At 42.1% G+C, this 24,393-nt stretch overlaps 1 protein-coding gene across 2 annotated transcripts in view; it reads right to left on the bottom strand.

Moving 5' to 3' along the window:
• Nucleotides 1–24,393, bottom strand: part of tyw1 (tRNA-yW synthesizing protein 1 homolog (S. cerevisiae)) — a 48,493-nt gene that overhangs the window by 11,263 nt on the left and 12,837 nt on the right. For both annotated transcript variants that reach the window (XM_046389873.1, XM_046389872.1), the window contains 7 exons: nucleotides 22,656–22,788; nucleotides 18,003–18,055; nucleotides 17,790–17,908; nucleotides 16,532–16,641; nucleotides 12,630–12,807; nucleotides 10,671–10,806; nucleotides 6,760–6,870 (listed from right to left, as the gene is read on the bottom strand). In XM_046389873.1, the coding sequence (XP_046245829.1) occupies nucleotides 6,760–6,870; nucleotides 10,671–10,806; nucleotides 12,630–12,807; nucleotides 16,532–16,641; nucleotides 17,790–17,908; nucleotides 18,003–18,055; nucleotides 22,656–22,788 (840 nt within the window). The remainder of the gene's footprint in view (nucleotides 1–6,759; nucleotides 6,871–10,670; nucleotides 10,807–12,629; nucleotides 12,808–16,531; nucleotides 16,642–17,789; nucleotides 17,909–18,002; nucleotides 18,056–22,655; nucleotides 22,789–24,393) is intronic.

Genomic DNA, 24,393 nt, shown 5'->3' with positions numbered 1-24,393 from the left:
GGGACAGAGGTGATAATTTAGAGAAAGACAAACAGGAGATAAGAAAGCGAGAGTTCATCTTGACCCTTCACCTGTGCTGCTGAGAATAGTTTAAATAATTGATTGTCAGGATTAGAGGAAGAGTTTAGTATGACTTTCACTCCTGAAGGTCAAATTTAATGAGGCACTTAGTGCAAAATATAGTAAAAGTAAAGTAAAGACAGGCCCATGAATCATTACCAACTGTGGACTTGTATATTGGACAAATGCCAGGTCAAAGGTGGGTATTAAGTATGAAAATGAAATACACTGTCACAGCCACTACCAACTAATCATGTGTGTTTGTGAGGGAGAAGCACTGGAACTAATGAAAATAAAGCAGCAGCAAATGTTTCTCTTTTGACATCCAGAAGATGTTGGTACGGGAATCGTTCATATTGTAGCATCTACTGATCCCACACAGAGGTGTCGCAGAGGGTTTCTTGTCTGTGTATGCTATTGTCAAGAACTGATCCATCTCTATGAGTAACAAAAGGAAGAAGCGTACGAACAAAGCGGAAAATGTGAGTCGAGATTAATTACCTTAACATCTCAAGTTCCTGCATCAAGTGTGAGCGCGCTCACCACGGCCACATTTGATGGGTATCTCTGATTCCCTTTCCAATTCAATGCTCCCTGCTGCCTTGTTAGTGTTGTACTCTCTGATATGGTGAAATGCCATGTTGTGGGGGATCAATACACACTCCTACGAGAAATCTTTAATAGAAAAGCCAGCCAGTTCTCATGGGAAGACTCGGTTCCAGTGTGTGTTTTTCACCCATTAACGGCACATCATAAACCCCATCGTGAAACCAGTTGTTGATTACTTAAACAGCAATAAAACACAGCACGCAAGCAGATGAGATTAGCTTAATGTAGAGGAATGAAGAGAGGAGATGGGGATGCTTTAATTGTCACACAGCTGGTCAAATCCATTTTTGCACAGATGGCAAAAAAAAAAACGGCTTTGACATTTACAGCACATGACAAAGTGGAGTGCAAGAGCAGATCCAAACACAATGAGCAGGATCGAAAGAGGCACAGAGAAAAGACAGAGCGAAGTAAAAAGGAGATGAGCGGAGTGTGTGTGTGTCACTATGCAACAGCGTATAGACGAGAGTCGGGGACGAAACCAGTAAAAAAAAGGACAAAAGGACTTCTTAAGCATAAAAACGAACTCTTTTGCATGAGCGAACCGAACATGCAGTACGTCGAAGAGGACGGATTCCTCTGCCTGCACAATCCTCTCCATGTTTCTGAGCTACACTATCATTTCCTTTGTTTGTATGCTTGCATTACAGCTGGTGACCCGCTGAGCCTGGCTGCCCCCTAGCATCTCTGTAAAAGACCACAGCATAAAATAGTCAAGTGTGTTTGTAGACTGTTTAAAACTAAAACAAAAACAGGTTCAACGTTCTTAATAAGCCTGAATCACCAAACTGGCTCAGGAACAAGCCTGACGAGAACCCCACAGTTTCAGTCGGCCCACTCCCACCTCAGGACCACAAAAAACACCAAGACGTGCTTTTAAATTTTACTTCTTCTTGCCAGCTTGCATCTCATCGACAGCCACTCATTGATGCATTATCCAGCAACATTTTGTGTGTTAGCCGGGCAAATGCAAATGGCGTCCCATAAGGCTCAGTTTAAGGTGCAGATGTCCTGTGTCACCAGTGTCTGCTCAACCATCCTGACAGCTGCTCTTTTGTGTCAGTCTCAGATCACAGGGAGAGAAATAATTGATGTCTCCAGTTAAATATATTCTTTTCCGAGCTGCACGTAGGCAAACCTCTGCATGCGCTCGCGAGGACGTTTATTTATCTCCCAGATTCATAATTCCATCTTTAACTGTCACAGACTTTGCTTCCCATTTTGCATGTGGGTCATGCATGGGTGCAAATACATTCCACCGGATGGACAATGGATGGAAAGTATGACAAGAGAAACAGTGGAGGCAAACACAGCGTGCCTCCGTCGGCACGGGAGGCACTCGGTGGATGATTGATGGCGGAGGTGTGAGCTTGTTAGTCTGCCTGCCTGTTGGCTCTTCTGAAAGTTTTGGATTCCACGCCACATTCCTCAACACTTCGACTACAGGAACACCTCATTAGAGCGGAGGGCCCCCCAATTCATTATTTTGAGTAGATAAATTGTACGCTCGTGCAGGTTTCGGATGGTGCTGAAAGTTCAGCGGTGGTTTTGTGCTGAAAGTTGCGTGTACACAAAGCAGCATGAACGTAGCTGCGGCGAGACAAAGACCAACCGTCACATCCTACATGTGCAAGAGCTGAACCACAGCAATGGAGGAAAAGTCAATACTGTAATTGTATCAGTGATTAGCAAACCTTGTGCTGACAGGTTCAACACAAACTATCTGCAAAATTTGGCACTTTTGACACATAAATTAGACATTAATTATTTAATCTTTAATTACAATTAATTAAAGATGCTTCACTAATTGTTTTATTTATAGGAATTTAATTATGAGGTGCATTGAGACTGCTCAAACTACTGTCATCAAATCAAAATGAATGATGCCTTTTCATTCTCAGTACAAAACCTAAAAAATTGCAAAGGATAAATATGTTAGGTTTTGTTATGCAAGTGCATAAACAATGAGTAATATTATGCAATCTTTAAAATAAAAATCTACCGTAAAACCTACTTATTTCATGTACAATGCAAGTACAAATGCTAACATAGCGTTATTAAAGTTAAACAACAAATTCCATAGTTTGTTTCTGTTATGGTCATTAAAAAAAACAACAACACAACAACAAAAAACACCTCAGTCTTTCCAATCTAATAATCTATCACTGTGAAGCGTGAGCTCAAGTGGGCGTCACTTGCTCGAGGTGAGCGTGTTCGGTCTTCTGCCTCTCTGTGTGCAGTGTGAAACGCTGGCTAACTGATTACCTGCAGGTAGTGCTAACGTGTCCCGAGCGAACAGCGAAATCAATAGGCTGCTCCAGGCTACGACATTATTACTTCCTGTCACTTGCACTGGCACAGTTTCAACAAAATATCTTGGGCCATAACTAATTCTGGGGTGTGTGTGTGTGTGTGTGTGTGTGTGTTGTTCTATTACTTCTGCACCATCAGCACCAACAAGCAACGCCAGAGGAAAAAGAACATAGAAAGGCAGAGGACACACTGTAAAAAGGCTGCTTCTGCTGCTTACCAGAGAAAATGCGTCCCAGTTAAAGGACTATTTCCAATGATGTTTTAATGAAACTGTTCACTTTCATATTTTTAGTGTCAGCTGCTGGTACAGGACACCAAACTGCAAACTGTACCTTGTCAGGTATGATGATGACCATTGCAGCCATTTATCTCATTCATTAGCTGAACTGAAGTGGGTTTTCTATCGAGTACTGACGGAGAGCATTTTTAGTTCAGTATCTAGTCATCATTATGAATCTCCCATGTTTTTAAGGAATCTGTTCATACTGGCATAGGCTAACAAAAATAACATAAATTTGTAAAGTGAAAATACTAAACAGAAACAGGCTAATCAGGCCCATATTTAGACCTAGATGTGTGATATAAGTACTGGACTGGACAATTTACAGATGAAAAATAAGCTTGCCAGCGCTCTCTCACATACAAACTATGATGATGACACTGTTTTCAAGCATTTCTTTACCACAATTTCTTTTCATTACTGTACAGGCCAGCACATATGATATGTATATTCTAGAGTAGAGAACGATGAGGAGGTATGACCTTCGCAATCACCAAATCTCAAACTAACTGATACAGAAAATGTTCAACTTGTACGGTGATCTCAAGCCAGCACATGAAGAATGTATTTCCTCCTCATCTAGATGTTGTTTTTCCTCCTTTAATACGCCACTGATCTGTACCTGAGATGAGCTAATGTTGGCCACCCATTTGGACTGTACTGCTCTCTCTCATTATTCCTTGTTAAGGTGTCCTTGAATGAGGAGCTTAACCGCTAAATGCTCCTATCTGCTGCTGGTCAAAAGCTAAGATTGCTTTGAGTGAGCAGTTCCCAGGTGTGTTTCTGTGTAACTGTGAGCAGGCTGCTGAATAAGACCATTCAGAGTACAGGTAAACCGAGCCTGGAAAAATGAAGGGTAAAGAACGTAGTAGCTGCAGCAGCTGGGAGCGGTGGGATCCCAGTGGAGACAGGCCACAGGAGGAACTCTGTTACCAGGTAGTGCAGGAGTGAGATGTGCTCTGGACTATGAATGAGAGGATGTGGGGAGGTATTTCCCTGTGGGGGCTCTATGTGGGAGCAGGTGCTTCACGAATGCTAACTTTGCCTGTGGGATGCCTTTCACCTGTTCCTTTGCCTTTAGAGCAGGACGTTTATGATGAGGGAAGCATGTAATAACAGGACACACAAGGGGAAGGATGAGGTGCATTCATGTGGGTGCGCGTGTGTGTGCATGTGTGTGTGTGTGTGTGTGTGGTGGGGGGTGGGAGGGGCTGACAAATGGGCCGATCACCTGTTCAAACCAATTAGCTCGCACCCCTGCAGAGAAATTAAAATAGAGTACAAGTGAATCCCAACTTTGGTTGACTTCAAAGGTCAGGGCTCTCTCTCATCTCTGCAAGTTGAGGTGGAGAAAATTAATTGTGCTGGCCTAATTTTTAGAGAGTCTAGGCACTTTAAAAGGAACACGGGCCAAACTGCACCAGACAGCAAATTCAACTACAGTTTTTGTTGTGTGTAGGCAGAATACACTATCAAAACAAAGACTAAAAGTACCTCTTCTGGCTGTTTCCCTATTAATAAAGTGTTTTAAACTTTAGAAGCAACATCAACTAAAAAGGGAGACTTTGGAAGTGGATTGTATGCAAATTCCCTACACAAAGGGTTACAAAGAGCTCTAAAAGAATAAATATTCATATATCAACAGGCTTAGCAGCTACATAGGAAGAAACGCACCGTTGTGGCCCTTAAAACCTTCAGCTCATTTAGACAAGCTCACTGCCACAAGCAAATTAACAATCACACAGCAGCGTGGTGAGAGCTGTGACAGACACAAACTATGAAATCATAATGCAGCAGTCACATCAGACAGAGAACACTTTGCCCAACATTTTCAGAAGCCACTACACACTATACTTATTTTTAATTTGATTTTTCTCTTTTTTTCAGAATCCATTTCATGCAACACATGAACTGGCAAACAAGCAGAAAAAATGCACAAAAGAGGTGGAAACAGAAATGAATATGACATGTAAGTAAGAGGTGCACTGCAGTAGGCTGACGGGTCTCAAGCGGTGAGCTAAAAGTTTGAAAGGTGACAGAGATTAGAGCACAAAACATTTCAACATGAATTACATTCAAAAGCAACCAATCACAAACTCCTCTTTGATAAAGTTCCTAAACTTCTGGGAGTTAGAGAGTAATTTTGCACTTCAGCCACCCGTAACTAAAATGTCACTTTCTGGTACTTCGGACAACCAAGTCATGTCAAATCTAAAACAAAAGATTAGGATCAGGCAGTGTTACTGTCACATCCTCTCACTGTCAACTACATTCATTTAAACAAATCATTATGAGGTAAGTGCTGATTGCACAATGTAATGGCTACAGCATAATGATGCTATCAGCGTTTGGATAATAAACCACCGGGCACAAAATCCCCACGGAAAATAAAGTCTGGCTGGCGATCCAGTCAGGCTGGCATTTCTAACTACATGACTGTTCTGCTTTGTACCAACACTGACTGCTGACTCAGCCCTCCCCTTATCGCTCCTGTTATAACAGGAGAGTTAACTGGCCGGTAGGGGCCCCAAGTGATCAGTACTGGCTTCAGTTTGCCCCCAGACACTCCTGATGGATATGTGCACTCCTCCGGTTATTGCTGGCATGAAGTGATAAGCTGAATAATGAGCCAAGACTCAGGTGACAACCACAGCTCTGACTACCACCAGGTGCCCTTCGCCTACTATTAGTAACATGTTCACCAAATGACCGGGGTAAAGTCTATGTGGTGCACAGCCTGACGTTCCAGTGAGTTATGACTCTTACGCTGTGACGCCTATATGAACTCAAATTTGGCTCTACAAATCCTGCAGTTGTCATCAAGATGCATCTTTCTATCTTTTTCTCATGGGGTGAGACAAACACAAATTTGCTTGCACGCTAAAAGGACACCGAAGTCCTCATCTTCTTTATTTTAGGTAAACCAAGAGTTTGTAATGATACATAACCTGAAGATAGTTCAGCAACCAGTTTGAATATCAGGTTGTTTGCACAGTCTGTTCCACTGATGTTTAAATTGGGGGAGTGTGAGACTGAAGCGGGTGATTCACTTTCATTTTAAATATTTAGGCATGTTTGGGGCTGTTGAACTAATTCGGTGCAAATGTTTCCCATTAAAAAGCGATTTAAATTCGACTTGTTTCCTTTCAGTGGGGAATACAGCAGGACTAGATTTCTGAGACGTTACTGTCCTTATATCACATCAGGGCTTTGCAGACTTTGCAGATCATGCGTATGTTTTAGAAGATATATTTTTATTGCCGTAAAGTCTGTGCCATTGGCTCATTTGCTTTTAGGAAGCTTATTAATGAGGAGCAAACACGACAGGCTTTGCTGTCAAGAGGGTTTCCTCCAGACACACTCAGTCCAGAAAAACTATCTAAAAAAGAGGGAGACTTCTGCAGAGACAAACAGAATGAATAAACCGTGATAATCACAGAGAATAACAGAGAGAGAGAAAACACGACGCACACTGAGTGCATGACGCTGAACCCTACCTTGACCTCAACGAAGTCCGGTTGGCCCAAGGCAATGAGCTCTGAGTAGGCCTGCATCTCCTCCACGTTCCAGGCCTTCACCAGCGTCAGTCTGTACACGGTCCTCTGTCTCTGGATGGACAGACGGGGGATTGGGGATCGATTATTACACATTTACAGAACACGCTTGACTGAAACTCATCTGAACACGGAAAAGGTCGATTAGACTTGTCGCTGTTTATTACCTCAAAGAATTTTGCTCACGGCTGCTGTATTTTAAATTCAAACTCAAATTCAAACAAACAAAATTTCTGCACATAACCTCTCGTCTTTCATTGCTGATACATGGCCATGGCAGTTTGTTGTCACCAGCATCTGTGCTCGACATGCAACACAGCAGCCCACAGATGTCCTGTCAACCGCCTACTTCCTGTCTGAATTATAACAGAGCAGTTAGGGGAAGGTTTGCACGTTTGCTAGCGCTTTAACAACTGCTCTGCTGCAGCATGACTGCATGTGTTCAGTATTTCCTAAGTCGATCAGGACCAATCGAGGCATCTTCTATGTAGCATCTTTTCCAATTACATTTCCAATGCTGTCCCAAATGTCCCATCATGTGTCCAAAAAAATTACAATTCTACAGCGATGTTGTCAGCAGAACTGCATCAAAGTGCTGTTTCTATAGCTCAAAAGAGAATTTAAACCTCAGTATTGTGTTTATTCTGAGTTTGCAGAGAGGCTCTCCAAATTATATGCTGTCTAATCCCTGTTGGTTATAGTACCTGCACTGCAGGCTCATAAACTTTATTTTCTCAATGCACTTCAAATGTCTGTGGGTTTAAATTTTAACGCAGGCCTACTTTGTGCTGTTAGCGAAATATGCAGTTGCTTTATTATGAAAAGAATATATATCAATATAAGATCTTATATTGGCCCATTTCTCAGCAGATACTTTATATACAGATTCGAATTGGCCTGAAAGCCTGATCTGGACTTCACTCAGATAACTTTCCCAGAGTAAATAAAAGTACTGAAGAAAAAAAAGCCTTCACAGTTCAATGGTGTGGATTCTGGCTATTGTTGTAGCTGTACAGCAGCAGAAAGAGGATTATTGAGAATGTGATGGAGAGGAAGAAAGACCAGGAAAGACAACTGGAGGAGATGAAAGAATTGGGATCGGCGAGGACGGAGGACCTGAGAAATGGATGACACAAAGACACGAGTAAATTAAAACAGAAGAGTGAGCACTCTTTCCCTCATTCTCTCACTGGAAGGTTATCTATAATGCCAGGTCCTTTCAGCCCAGTAGGGAAGGGGATAATTGGCCAGTGGAAGCAGGGAGGTGAGTTGTCTCTATTCCAGATCCGACACCGAAGCACAACTCTATCAATCCCCCAGTGCACTGTCAGGGAGGGCAGGTGGAGGAAAGGAGGAGAGCTGTCAGACGGAGAACAGAGAGGGATAAGGGCTCAGGAAGGATGGCGATAGAGCCCACCATGAAATGGGGACTTAGCAATACGGAGCTGAGAGACGGGAGGCGGTGGGAACAGAAAGGGACGGTTTATTTTTGGAAACTGGGAAGTTGTGCACAGACAAACCACAGCGTCACACCGAAGCGTTACATGTGCAAACACACAAGTACATCACAACCCTCTGGGGCAAATATAATCATATATACAATGTTAATTAACCACATTAGTTTTTCAGAAAATGCACCGATTCTCAAAAACACTACACAGAATTTAATGAACAGATTACATGCAAAGACTTATGGTGGTGGTGGTTCGTCTTGTGTTGTGCTCAGTCCCAAACAGCAGTACTGTAATCTATTTTAAGCCATTTGACTCCTCCACTCCACTGCAACAACATGAACTGTGACAGACGAAGTACGCACATATCGCTGGCATAAACTCTTGCTCAGAGCATCGCAATATATTGAATCCAACAACTGTATCATCACATGTATTGTAGCAATGATTTGAAAGTGTAAAGCTTTATTGACTCACTCACATTTGTTATGCAAATGTAAGCGGCCTCGACAATCCAGTATCGGTCAGGCTCTAGTTTAGATTGATGGCTCCTCTGACGTTACGCAAAATAATGAGATTCCAGGCAGTATGCCGTGAACGTGCCAGAGGGCAGAAAGAGTCCGCCTCTGATCCGGCTCAGCTTTGCTGTTAGCCTTCTGCCCTGAACTGGATGAACCTTTAGTCACTTAGAGGGTGCGAAATCAGTGATAATAACACAACCATAATTACCAGCATCCCAAATTAGACATCTAGGATGTCTTAAAGTTGTTTGAATGTAGAGTTTTCATTAATATTCAGAAAAAACAAAATTCATTTATAAATCATAGGCAGGAATTACAGTCTAGACTGAGGAGGATGTATGCACATAGTTCAGTCTATAAAGTGTTGAGCTGATTGAACCTGTTTAATTGAATTTAAAATCTTAACTTCACAATGGTCATTTTTAATGCAAGGCTATTGATTCATTTCATTCTGAGACGTTCCTGGCATTTTACCCTCCCAAAGCAGTTGCCTCAGACTGATATTTGCTTGTTGGCATCTGGTGAAAATCTACATGCAGTCAGAGTGCAGTGATCCATCAGCAGTTATTTGCCTCAAGTTACGCTGTCACAAACTGAGTGGTAATGAACTTGTCCAGTGATTGTTAAGGCATTAAACAATGGGAAGTGGGCCCATTATGAACAGGTGTAACAGAGGCTCCCCCTGAGAGACGGATCTCTCAAGGTCGTTATTCCGGTGCACCCGAAAGCACTTTTTTTTTTTTTCCTCCTTTGGTTTTTTAGGAAACAAACTAACAGAGAGTATCGATAAACTCAAGGAGTCTGGTGTCTTGATGTCGACTGTGATAATGGACTTACTCGGCTCATGAGTGATGAAAAGGTACACAAGGCTATTGGATACATTTTTTAACCTGCTACAGGAGCATCTGGGCACAGATTAAACGTTTAATCGAAGTGTGTGGACCTCTGGATGCAATCATTTTTTGTTGGCGGCAGTAGTGTAATACATTCTGGTAAAGCCAAACTGTTAAATGTTTCACAAATCAATAAGAAGCCCCACTTCAGCGTTAAAGGTTTGATGTGTTTCTATCATTTATTGGCATCTTGCCGCCATTGCACAGAAATTTCATAAATATAGAAGATATCTCAATCTGATCCAGTTACGCAGCAGCTGCTGCTCTCATTCACTCTGAACAACAACAACAAAAGAGTCTACACAAGAGTTAAGATTCTGTCACTTCCAGTCTGACAGTGAGTTGGAGATAATGGATTACTTTTGTTAAAAAAAAAAAAAAAACACCACCAAAGAATATTTATATTCAGAGTTTTCTTCTTCATTTTCATATCAGGAGGAGACAGAATAGCTTAAAGTGAATTGTACTAAAGATAAAGTTTCTTTTACTTTCAAAAGTTTAATCACAGCAAAAACATTACCTGTCACAAAAAAAGAAAACAATCTCTGCATCCCCAGATGTGAGTCTGCTTGTTTTGTTCTTATCAGAAGTAAAGTTACATCTGACGAGCACTGAAATAAGATTCTGTGGTGCTGAGCAGTACCTCTCGTCTGCTTATCGACAAGCGATGTCACTGATCCAGTCACATTTCACCTCAAGCCCTCCATCACATCTTCAGGTGTCAAGGAAACGACCACAACAACACTCCTGTTTGAGCTCCACTTATGTATTTCACAATAAGTTCTGGTTTGTGAACCCTTACAGAAGGATCTGGACTGAGTGCAACAAATGCTGCAGGTTTACATTCTTCATGTGAACTGAGAACAAAAAGGTGTGATGGGGCCTGAGAATTTAAGCAAAAGCACGCAATACTTCCAGCTTTTACTCCCTCACAGCCTCACCTGTCCGACCACCTGCCAGGAGACAAACTAACTCAATGAGCAGCTCACCTTCTCTCCCAGGGCTTTGAGGCTGTCCAAGAAGCGTGGCCAGAAGTCCTTAAAAAGTGGCCGGTCGATCTTCTTCAGACTGTCTTTAGTGCTGGCGTCCACACTAACATATAACTGGGTAACTGGCACCAGACTCCTGGAAATTTTGGAAAACATGGAGGAAAAAACAGGATAAGAATGATCCAGCCTGAGATTTAAAAACTTAAAAAACAAAAACAAAAAAAGAAAGACACAAAAAGCAGCAGGAAATCCAAGGAGCATTTGAAAAAATACTTGACCTGAGTCTCACTTACCCTCCTTGTAAAACATTTATATACTCCCATGAACACACAAGTGTGTTGTGTGTTCAAGACAAGACAGAAAACATTTGGGCTAAATATAGATGTGTTCAGCTCCACTTGGTACATGTTTCTTTTCCCGCCTTGATTCAAGAATATACATTTGCCGACATGAAGACAAACAGTCTACGTGGTCTTGCTAAATGCAGCCAATTTGCTGCACAGGCAGATGAAGGCAACATGAGGCCACGGAGAAGGAGGAAGCTGGGGAAAACAAGGAGTGCTTCTCATCCATATTAAAAAAGGAAAGACATTAACTTATTTGCGTGTGACTGCACTCAGACAAAGAGCAGGAGGACTCACCAGGACAGGAAGAATCACAAAAGTGTTAAAGATTCACGCGACTGAAACAAGAAGAGCTCTGCCCGTTCACGTGTCTTTAGATGAGAGGCAATAAATATTTGCTGAGCAAGAGAGGCAATTACGTAAAGATGCAAAAATAACCAATTAGCCAAATGAGCAGTAAGAGAGAAAGTCAGGAAAATCAGCTCTCTCTACTTAGTGTGACTCTCCATACAAACAAATGACAACCGACCCTCCCCTTATCAAAGCACTGCTGGAGGACACAAACTGCACAACCAGGTGGCTCGGGAACACACAAAAAATGGCTGGTGGCTGCTGTCCTTGCCTTCAACCTGCTCTCTGTGTGGATGATAAGTCATCCTGTGACAGGCAAGTTAGCTGGAATATCGGCTTTGTCAGCATATGTCTTAATGACATCTTGCAGGCGTCTCGAGATTTGAGATCAAAGCACACAGAGTGACACAGACCCGAGTTAACATCTGGACATGAAAACTTAATGCACATTTCAGACAGGTTAAACAACATGCAGCCTCTACAGTGTAGGCTGGTTTAAGAACTTAACTTTATATTGACATTTTGTGGAAGAATATAAAAGATTTGAGAGCGCACTACAACCTTTGAGGTACGATACACAAGTCAACTTCATAGTCACATACATGAAACTCCTCCCAAGTCAAGCACATTTAATTTTCATAATACAGAGAAAGTCCTGCTCATATGGCCACGAGAGGAGAGACGCTTTGCAGCTGTGGCCAGGACATGAAGTCATAGATCAACTGGTTCAGTAAGATGAGAGTTGAAATTCCCACATGCATACAACTGGCAAAGGTTATTTTGCAAGTCCAAAGTAACCTTTTGTGTTCAAAGTCACGGACAGCAGAATTAAATGTGCTTTCAGTTTGATGTCCAAAGGTTTTGGCAAGTCCACACTGAAACTTAGGAAGAGTTTTTTTTTAGCTGCTCAAAGGACTGAAAGCTTGACATTTTAATGCTGATTTGATTTTTAATATTTTGAGCACAACAAAACCTTCCATTCAACAGCACTGTAGCCTCATCATTGAAGGACACACAGCACTCGTGACTGTGGAGACTAAACCTTTGAATCCTGCTATGGAATAATCTAACAGCTAAGACACATTCACACTCCCTACTTTCCAATTTATCCTCGTAGACTTCAAAGAAAGGAGCTTGTGAAGCCAGAGGGGATAAAAACACAGCACAGAAACACGATAAGTCTAAACAGACTGGCTGGGATGGATGTTCTGAGAGGGAGAAAGAAACAGTGACACACGCGCAAACAAGGTGTACACGCCTCTACCTGATTTCCTGTGGGAACTGTGCATTGGTGACCAGGAAACTGGAGATGTGGTGGGAGTGGAGGAGGCGGATGAACGTGTTGATTTCGGGGTACATGATTGGCTCACCCACCAGGGAGAGGGCACAGTGCTTGACTGCCAAACCCTCCTCGTACCGCTCGGGCTTCACCCCAGGGACACCTGGAGGGAGAGAGGTTTTAAAGTCCACTTCACCTTTGACTTCAGCTGTGTTTCCCAACAATAACAGGAGGAGCCTCGCATGAGGAAGCATAAATCTAAGTGCTGCAAATATGTGTGAAGTGACAGCATGAGGTCAGGCTTTGAAGTGAGGTCAAACCGAGCAATTACAAAAAACCAAATAGGCACAAGAGTGAGAGAGTGAGAGAGAGAGAGAGAGACGGAGAGAAACGTGGTGTGGATGAAAAACTGACAGAGGGGAGAAAGAGGGAGACGAGGGGGAAACAACTTTCAGAGTCCATCTCATTCCACTCCCCCTCCCTTTCTTTCCTCTGGGTGGTCCTCAATTCTCCCGATGCTCAGTGGAACAGACGAGCACAGGGAACTGTAAGAAAATATGCTTGGCATACGTTCCTGAGTATAAGGGATGATGACCATAATTAAGTTTAACTGACTACTGCTATAAGAGCACTAAATAAAAAAAACCAAAAATCACTCATTATAACAGCTGAAAAGCCAACTACGAAGCAACAAAAACAGTACAAACATCAGCCATGGGTATCAAATGCTGCTATAAAAGAGACTAATTTCTTTTATTAAATGCTATACGACATGGAAAGATTTGATGTAGTTGGGGAATAAACAAACAGTAAAAGCTTAAGGGAAAAGGTTTCGCATACTGTCATGGGGATACATAATGTAATATTGCTGTAGCTACAGCAGTTGCCAGTTAATTTAAGAGTTTATGCAGTGAATCTTCAGTAAAACAAATGAAACTCTGGACTGCTGCCTTTAAATGCTTTATAAAACTGCCTATGAATTATTGATAAGTTTGCAACATTTTCCATGGTTGAACCACAGAAATCAGCTGGTACTCTACTATCGTTCAAGGACAATTTACATTTTGTAACAGCTGCAAAGGCATTAAACAACAGACCGTCACCCAGGAGAAATCCCACTTAACTCTGTTCACAACAACCAGCCGAAGAGGACGGTGCATGTGTGTTAAGTGTGAGAAAGCTCATTAAACGTATATATCTGAAGGTGTTAGTCATGTGAAACTCCATTTCATTCTCACATAATTCCCTCCCTTGAGGTCTTTTTCTGGGGGAGGAGAACTCTCTTTTGTGAAGTGGATCACTCAGATAATAATTGAGACTATAAGCAAGGACCTTGGAGCTCTATTACACTGATGGTTACTGAATTAGAAACCACAGGAAAGACAACTATACTACCGAAGACCTTGGAAGTCCTCTGAACTTGACCTGCATTAACTTTGGTTGGTTCAACACCAAGACTCACAGTAGATGGTTAATCTGTTAATCTGCTAACTGAACACTTCCCAGTGTTATTGTTTGGTGTCTACTCAGTGCATTCACTTGGTAAAATTAAACAAGGACACTGGTACTGCAGTATGCATGACTGGAGTGAGTCAGTTTAAAAATTAAAAGTGCTGTGTTTTCCAAGCCAAGAGAATCAAAGAATAAAATATTTAATTCATGCTTTGCCTTAACTGTGAAAGTTACAACATCACCAAGCTTCTTCCTGCTATGCTAATGTACTGTACGCTGATAAAGCTACCGTACTGCCTACAGGACACGCTCATGCACAACAACTAGAGTTTAAGGCCACACAAACTTCTGCAAAATATGTGTCCAGGTATTTAGCACATTTAAGCCTTTTCACCACATCTTCAAGACCCGACTTTTAACTTCCTGGAAAACAGTGGAGGTTTTCTCTCGGGTAGAAGTGCCAGACAAATCAAACTTAAGTGACAGCCAGCAGGGCAGTAAACTGCATTTTTTTCCTCCACAGATAAAGACAGACTATTAATTTAAGTTAAACAAGTGTTACAAACTGCTGCATGATGTATAAAACTGCTATGCGATGAGACTTTGTAGGCAGTGGATCATGAGGACGTCAGAGCAGAAACCAATCTGTTAAATCGCGCTGTGGGTTTTCAAAGACATTGTCTGGATAGTTCATTGTGTTAGACATTATAAAATGTATCACTGTCAATGGTAAATGGAGTTTACGGCTGCCTAATGTGAATTTATAGTGCAACTGGAAAGAAAATTATGGATGATAATGACAATAAGGGCCTGCACTTTGCTCTTGTATGCTTGTAATTATGCAAAGCTTTGATCTATAAAAGCATCTGAAAATGTGCATTTCTTTTTTTCCTGCACAAAACGCCATAACCGTTAATCCCTTTTGTGATTCTTTTTAAACTCTAAGTGAACTAAGAATGAACTAAGAAGCAGATTAGTGTCAACATAAGATTATATGTGCTATTGTTCCATTATAGTCACATCAGGAAATTACATTTTCTGTGAGGAAATGCATTATAATACATCATAAATGACTGCTCTGAGAATGACATTAGCTATAAAGCAGTCCTTTGAAGAAGATATGTCTCAAAAGCTTTTAGCATTTGGCATCTATCGTTTCCTGAGTACAATTGCTTCTCTGTTTTATAATGGGATCAGCAGTGACTTTGAGGTTGGAGAGGCGACCTTCTGACTGTAAGGTCGCAGGATCAAGCCAGGCCTTAAGGATATATATCAACTCTGCAATCTTTCCTGTCAGTGTACTATACCATGTACTGTGTTAAAAAACAGGCCACGGTGCAAGACAAAGTGGACTGCAGATACCAAAGTGTTGGTACTGAAATCAATAATGAACTGAACTGGAAAGAAGACAGTTGGGCAAACTGAGTTTGGGCCTGACGGGGATGTGTGGATGTGTGGATGTGTGTGTGTGTGTGTGTGTGTGTGTGGGCTTAGTCTGCAGACTAAATTAGGTCCAAGTCTCGGCGCACTTCGCATTCAGAGTCATGTCACCAAAACCAAGAGCTCAAGTGAAAGAAGCTCAGAATACAACACTGCTGAGAGGGAGAAATCTATTTAAATTGCTTGTGCGTGTGTGATTGTGAATTCTGTCTCTTAAAACACGATTAAAAAAATATCAGTAACCTTTTGTGTAGGTGACAATAAAACAACAGAGTGAAAACAAACCGTTCAGTACTGAAATGATTAGTCGACTGGCGATAAACAAATTAACAAAAATGTTGCCCATCCATCTGGAATACTAACAATTTTCCAAACGATCCTCGCTTGCTTTGATGATGGTCTGATAAATGTGTCACCACCATGTTTTCACAACATTTCTCAAAACCTCTCAAAGAAAATCTGCTGAGGGAATACTCACAGGACGATCACTAAATTCTGTTTTGACTGAGCTTCGGGCGCCCAACCAGCCCTCCTCAGCCAAATGCTGGTAGCAGCCAGAGAAATTAAGTCCTAAATGCCAATAATAAGAGTACAAGTAGTACAAATGGAGCCCGAAATGTCTATACAAAGTTAATTGTTCTACTACAAGCCGTTACAGTCTGTAGGTTGTCTCACATTGTGCACAACTCAAAGGGAATTTTCAGCTCATTAAGATCTGATAAAATAAAGGGTGAAGTTGTGACATAGTGAAACATGAGGAAATTAAATTGTGTGTGTGGCACGTGGGCTGGGAAGTGATTAATGATGTAACAGGCATTTAGATATTCACTGTGCTCCATTACATATGGGGTTACCAGGCGCCATGAGCAGTAAGTTGTAGACAAAGTGTGCAGATGTATGTTACTGTGTCCATATTTATTAAAGGAGGATTAAAATTTCTGATGATGCACAGATAAACAGCCAGACTGCCTGCTAGAGAAACACGTGTGACCAACCTCTGAACTGTCGAATCATGTTCTGGTGTTTCTCCAAGGCGTCCTGTAGGATCTTCTCAGCAGGGTCCATCTTCCAGCGCCACTCTGTGCCCACAGGGTTGGTGTGATGTCTGTTAGTGGGACACACAGGTGAACAGATGGGGAATAGCATCACACACAGGCAACGGTCAGACTGTAGTCATATGTGACTCAGATGTGTTTTGTCAACTCCCGTCTCCAACTCCACATTCACACAAACGTCCATGCAGAAGCAGCAGTCACTGTGCCATAAAAAGGTTTGAAAAATATGTCTTCCTTTCTCCTCATCCTGGTCAGTGCTGGCTTCCACTGCACATCGGCTTGATCAAACTGAACCATGAACGCTGACTTGAGTGGCTTCCATGTTTACTTCTGTAGGACATGTGACATTCTTTGTTGTATGCGGGTGAGTTCAGTAGAAGAGACCAGTTTACACTCAACACAATAAATCTGCCCTGAGCAATAAATCTGAACTGAGCACTAAGACCTGCAGTGTGTGTGCGTATTCTCACCTTATAAAAACATTAAGTGAAAGAATGCATCCTACTGTAAAAAATTGCACCTCCTTTAGGTGTTAATAACACCCCCCGACTGTCTACGTGTGATGTCTAGGTGCAACAACAAATCCTGAGGCACCACAAATATCTGAATGTCAGTCTGTCGCATGCATATGCACACATTCACACCAGACATGCTGGCCTCACACATCAAATCTAATTCCACCTGTTGCTACATAGAGGTGGATGGAGAGGGCAGCCGCAACAATGCATCTGTGCCCTCAAATTTCTGACTTCCTGTCATCCCACATAGCTGCCTTAAGAGACAGTGGCATATCTGTGGTGACAGCGAGGCAGCTCACCGCAGCACATCCTGACAGCGACCTTTCTGCGCTCAACACAGTCACCTTTTCAAATGGAGGTTGAGGGGAGTAAATGGGCCGGTCTCTCGCCCATGTCGTGATGAATCAGGGTTCACCTTTAGGCCAGCAGTTATGCCGGCCATTGGGCTTTGGCACGTAAATCATTAACTTGTTTGCCACAAAGAGATCATCACTCAGCGACAGCTTGACTAACGAGGTAAACAAGCGAGGTTTAGACAAGTAGAAAACTAAAGCTGCAGGCATTAAACGATGAATTTAGGCATCCATCAGAAGTCCATTAGTTTGATCTAAGCCAGACAAAGTTTAGACTGTGAAACCGGCCCCTGAACTTTGCAGTGGCTCGACTCTTCAGGTACTTACCTCCAGCAGAAGACACACTTGTTAGCACAGGCGAGGCTGGGGGTCGTCTCCATGCACCGGTGGGACTCAATACCATAGAAAGTGTGCTTGTAACAGCCTCCTCTCCCTCGTAGCATAGACTAAAAGAAAGCCAGAAATAACACCTTTAATGTGATACGTGCCTTCAGTTTGTCAAACGTCTGAGGCTTTATGGAGATGAGTAAATCACATTACCTTGGTCCATCGACAAAGCTTTACTCCTGAGTGACTTCCAATTAGTTTGTACCCTACAAAGAAAGAGAAAAACACACGAGAAGAATAAGAATAAATAAGAATAAACATTTTGTTGACCAAGAACCACAAAAGACAAATTCAGCAGATAATTAATACAAAGAAAAGTGGACATTTGGTTTTCTTTGAACGGTGTATCATCAAAGCCCTGCTTAACATTCAAGTCATATTCATCCATCCAACAGATCTCTGCAGGACTGACCCAACATTTAAGTGAAGTATGTGCCTGTTTATGGCCCACACGGCCACCAGAGGACTTCAAATGTTAGAGTTTGGTATCATTAAATTATATTATAAGTATCCGTAAAGTGATACCAACAGACCTACAGAGTACTTTATTCGATATCTCGGAACACTGAGCTGCCAACTCTGTCAGATACACCACACTCGACTTCACCACAGACTGTGTTGGCTGTAGCTTTTCTACATCTGGGCACAAAAAGAATCAAACGTAGCTACTGTTTGACTGGAGAAGTTCTGATCCTGGATTCTGGTACTGGGTTACTTTGGTGAAATCCTTAAAGGTATTACGGTGTGCACAGTTAACCGAATTTGTAGACCAAGAGTGCAAAGTTACATGTGGCTTTTTCCCCCTTTTTCCTAGCTGACCCTGGGGGGTTTCATATCTGATTGTCAAAGGAGTAAATTCCAGTTAGGAGTGGGTGATCTCTTATCTCACTTCTCAGTTACAAGGTAGCCACACCCTAAAAACATACTCTGCTTTATCATCTATTTTACTCTAAATGGAAATACAAAATGACATCATGCTGTATTGAAGACGACATGGAAGTAGTGACTGAGACCCATAAGCTCATCAGGAAATGCCTTAGTGAGGAATTAATTCAACGGAGAGGGTCACAGAAAATCTTGCCTAGGACCCCCTGTTGCTGATCCTGGTCCCCTGCTCAGCTGCTGAACATCTCCAATGAAGTGACAGGCAGTGGCTAAAGTAGGATAAAGCGTAAGGAGGATAAAGCGCTTCAGATTCACTTTCTTCACAAGCGTGTCTCTCTATCCTCTAATATTAACATGTTCATACCTCCGGCAAAGAAGGGCTGGGCGAGTCCTCACTTTCTAAACACACCCTCCGCTGTGATGTCTGTCAGAGAATACTTTCATCTCTATCGCCTAATCTGCTCAAAAAATACCAGAACATGGGCATCGCTTCCAGGGGAATCAAGAACGGCTCACTTTTAAAGTCCCAGAGTTTAAAGACGTTTTTTAGTTAAGCCATACAGTGGCAGAACATGTTTATGCTGAAGTCACTGGTATCCTTTTTATTTGGAACATTACATTTTATGTATTCCCATTAAAACGTCGTAGATTGAATTAACACAGCATGAAGTTTGTGTCAGGGTGTGTAGAAGCTCTCGCTGCTTCCACAGATCTCAAGCTTGATGTTGCCAAATACAAATGTTGTTTTTCCATCGAGGTTATTTGTGGAAATGGTTGAATGCTGAAAAGACTCATATTTGATTTACCGCCTGAATGAAACAGCAAGCCATTGAAAAAGGATGTTCTCCTGACAACCAGAAACGCACAAACACGAAAACAACACACACACAATTCAATTTATTTTTTGCTCAAACACCTAATGGTGGTTGTGCCTATTTCTGTTTGGGGCAAAAGCATGCTGACCGGCACTGAATTGTTTTTCCACCTGAAAATACCTGGAGAGCATACGTCCTCGTCTAACCTCGCTCCTAGCAACTGTAATACACATAAAAACATATATTCCCAGGCCAGCAACACTATGGAAACCACAGCGAGGAATCAGACCTGCTGGAAGTTTATTTAACTATAATGATTTTAATGTAAGCAACGTTTCCCCTCGTGTGTTTGTGAGGGAAATCGATTTCCAATAACTCCACGTCTTTTAATGTGGCAGTGGAGAGGATCAAGACAAAGTGAGTGGGAGGTGGGTGGAGAGAAGAAAAGTTTTTCTTTTTCCCCCTTCTCAGTTCTCACAGAGAAAGTGCAATGTGTATGCAGAACTGTACCACACTGTGCAGTGCATCCATTCCTGAGATGGAGGACGAAGCGCTTTGCCAGGAGGCTTCATAAAAACAACAAAACAACCTGAAAGTTCAGGAGCACATGCTCAGGTATCATGAATACACATGTGCGTTCCTGGGCAATGCAAAAATTAAACTGTTAACTATCAAAAATCAAAATATAAAGCATACTGAAAGCTGATTCAAAGACTGTTTGATCCTTTCAACAGGGCTTCTAATCTGTATAGGATAAAATCACTGGCAAGCAAGTGATTTGAGTACGACATACTGATGCTTCAGCAAACAATTTATACTTTGAACTGTACTCCACTCTGAGACTCACTTGGATATCACACCAGAGTTTTAATAGATGTGTGACTTTCTCATCAATGTAATGCCAGAGAAAGGCTGCAGAGGAAACAGAGCTTTCCAAGACCCAGCATCGTTAAAACAACGCCAAAACTTTCATCCTTCATTCTTTTATTGCAAATAAAACAAAGTGTCCGCTGGGACTGACCATTGCCAACGTTAACACCATGAAACAGGTCAACAGTTGGTCAAATGAAGTGAAGTGTTGCTCACAGAGTCCTATTAATAAACTGTTGTGTAAGCTAACAGTGGGGGTGACTGGACTGCGCTACACTCGTGAATGGACTAAACAGAGAGGAGATAGTAAAATGTTTCAGACAGAACTAATGAGTCAACATCAAGGACTCTGGGGTTTTGTGAGAGGCAAACACCTAAACACTGAACATATGGATTCTCTGCATGTAGCTTCTTTTACCAAAACACACAGTGCAATATCATAAATACTGAGCCATCATTGTTAAGCCAACCTTCAGGCTACACTGACAAACGTCTAATTTAAATCTAACATCAATTTTAAAACGCTTGGCTGAAAGTGTCTGTATGTTATGGTTATCGGGTGTGCATGTGGAATCAGTTAGTAAATGTATTGTCCTCAGAAAGCTGTTTTGTCCCTAGAGGACATTACAGTAAGACTTTTTCCTCTCAGGCGTCGGCACACAAGTTGAAGTACACGGGCTGCACGTCGAATTAACAAGTTTACGAGACCAGCTAGGAGTAATTTTGTTGAGGCATTCGTGTGGGAGGAGAGAGGAGTGAAAGTCTTGGAAGTGCACCCTGAGGACAAGCGGAGGCAGAGGGTAATTGGACTGCAATGCATCATTAAGTGCCATTAGACAACACATTCACGAGCTCCACGCTTCTCCTCGTGCAGCACTTCAGACCACCTTCAAAGCAACACTGGGTATCAATTTGACCTCAAAATATCAGCTTCCAAATCATTTTGATGGTACAATGGCTTGTAATAGGGAGAGCTTTGCCCCTGTTAACTGGGGTGATGGGACACAATCTCCCCCGACAAGAGCGTAATGCTTTACGGCACTGAGTCACACATGACCAACGATGCCAGAGAAACTGGAAAGCATTTTATGGAGAAAATGATCGCTGGTTTTCGATGTGATGTCCTCTGGCTGCCCTGCATCACCTCTCTGTGACTCACAGAGTTTCCTGACAGACAGACAGCCGGTTAGCTCTCTGCCAGGACCAACACTGGGTGTTGGCGTTCACACCTCTGGCACCACTGATACTTTGGACCACTAGAACGGGGAGGATGTTAGGCCCAGAGCGGGGAACGGCACCAGAACTGGAGCCAAGCGAGTGGGAAACAGAACTGGGCTCAGCTGGCGTCTCTTCGGCGGAGGTGAAGAGACTGAAGAGGACGTTGACGGAGGAGCTAAATGCAAAAATAAATTTTGTCTGGCTTCAGTCACTGTCCAGAGATTCAGCCAACAAAAGGCTGCAAGACAGATGCTAAACTGCTATTGGACTAGTAAGTAAATTAGCTTTCTCACTGTGTGTGGTGTGGTGGCTTCCGCTTCATGCTAACTACGAGTAATGTAATCATAACAAAGGCACGTGTACTGCTGTCACCACCGTGGTGTTGAAGTGAATTTCAACACAAAACTACAAGGGCTCTAAATTGCAAAAATAAATAAACAATAAAAAATAAACAGGAGGAACACGGAACACAATTTCAGCAGCTGATAAACTTTAAGGGTAATCCAACCAGAGTTTCCTACACATTATTTCTTTCTGTGCGATATGCCGAAGTAATTAGCATCTGAGGTGAGGAGACTCCTTCACCTCCACCTGTCAGTGACTAAATTGACTTCTCTACGGGCAAATTGCATTTGTTTTTAGATTTACTGCTGAAATAAAAAAATGGCAGGATCCATAATTCATGTTTTAAAGTGAATTACAACTTTGCTGCCCTTGTGGAATGAACAAGGTTAAGGATATGCTGATAAGCAGCTGGTGTGCTTGGTCTGTAATGTGAATTTTTATTGCAAAGTAGTGCAGCTAGATAATGTGAATATATTATCCAGTGACACCCAGCAGATGTTCTTTTGGAAATGGCTGCACAGTTTTACGCAAGAGTCAAAGATTCCTAAAATCCCACAAACAGCTGAAGCAGTGTCATTACAGACCATACTGACGTTCTCATCATCTTTGTTTCTAATTTCGTGTATTTCATGGAAGCTCTAAAGCCTTTCAACTAAATCATGCTCTTCCTCACCTTGTTTTGTCAGTGCTTCGCTAAGGGCAGGGGTGATCATCTCTCTTCTTTCCCCTTCATCCTCAATCTTCTTCAATCCGTTCAACTTGGACAGCTTCACCATCTGGCCGTCTCCTCGACCCTCCTCTTTGCTCTGTGGCAGACAAAAATAACTCAGTACAGACTGTCTATCACCATGAAGGTAGCTACAAAATAAATCACAATCACAATCACAATCAGAAAAGACTTTATTGCCATGTAAGTGAAGAGGTTTCACATTACTAGGAATTTGTCTTGGTGATTGGTGCATACATAGAACGTAACAAGTAACATATAATTGAAGAATAAAGTAAAAATAAAAATAAAATAGAATAAGGTAACACAAAATAATAAGTGAAATAAATATTTTTCTGGAGGTAGTTCAAAAGTGAGGTAGTGCAGGGTGGAGTATAGTGCAAGTGGGTGAGGTAAACAGTGCAAATGAACAGCAGGTGGACAGTGAATGAGCAAAATCAGGCTGTGTCGCTGTATCCATTAAATATTATTTATTCTCTCAAAAAATTATAAACCATACAGATGCAAAGAATTACCGGTACGTAAGACCAGTACACACCAATTCAATTAAGTGACATGTATTATATCTTTATATATATATATTTTCCAACTTCGCAAAGCTCAAGAAATCAATTTAAGAGTCAGTTGTGCCTCACAGATCTCTCACCTTCTGCAGTACATGAACAGACTTGCAAAGGCAGTCGAGGTGGGCATTACTGTTCATGTGTTAACTCGGTCAAGAACAGGACTCACAAGCTCTGACGTGCAGAATAATGCTGACAAATGAAGACATGTGTTTGGACGACGTCCCACAGTCTGCCTATTAATCACACGTGTCACCACAATACACTTTAAGTCCTGATTAAACTGCTGCAGATGCAAGTGCGGAAGTCTTATAACCTCAACAACAACAACAGAGAAAGGCAATGAGATAAGACAGTTCAGCAGTAACTGCAGTGGAAGAAAATCTAGAAATCCAGGAATCAAAGCCGGTCTGAATGTGCAGTAGCTGCTTGATACATGATTTGATGCTTACTACTATGAGGAACCAAATCAAAAGCAAGGAAGTCCTAAGAGCTCCTCTGATGTGTTTGATGAGGTCCAAGTGTTGTGATTCACAAGTCCTTGGACCACTTTGTATGTGACATAACCATTAACCACTGCATGGCTGACGCGAGCATTTTTGAATAAAGGGACTGACTCAGTGTGGGGTCTTTTGGGCCCCTCAGGTGTCCAGTAAAATGCAGCACACGGTCTGCAGCGGAAAGACAAAACTGTTGAGCTGAAGCTCCTTGACATCTGAAATAATAACAACTTCCTTCAGGCTTGGCCTACGTTATTGCAGCTCGTAACATTTGTGTGTAAATCTCAATATCTTAGAGAAGTCCTGTTTGCAGATACAAGAGAGGATTCACTAAGCCTGCCTGAAAAAGTTTCCCGGTGCATGGGATCGGGTACTACGTTCCAGAGAGGCGTGATGGACGAGGTGCCTTTGAGAGTAACCATGTTAAGTGACAGCTCCATCCAATAAGTGTACAGCTGCCACTGCTTCAGCTCCTCTGCAGGGATCTATATGTCATCTTCTCAGCACAGCAGCACTCATCAGGGGCAGATACTGCATCTGTAAACACTGACAAATGTTTGTGTGTACTCGTGAAGAACTGAGGCAGTTCACCCGTTTGGCCGCACAGCCCTACAGACATGT

The sequence above is a fragment of the Scatophagus argus genome, chromosome 5 (genome assembly GCF_020382885.2).
Source record: "Scatophagus argus isolate fScaArg1 chromosome 5, fScaArg1.pri, whole genome shotgun sequence".
Lineage (NCBI taxonomy): Eukaryota > Metazoa > Chordata > Actinopteri > Scatophagidae > Scatophagus > Scatophagus argus.
The sequence above is the reverse complement of the archived record's forward strand: the minus strand, read 5'-3'. Positions and strand labels throughout refer to the sequence as shown.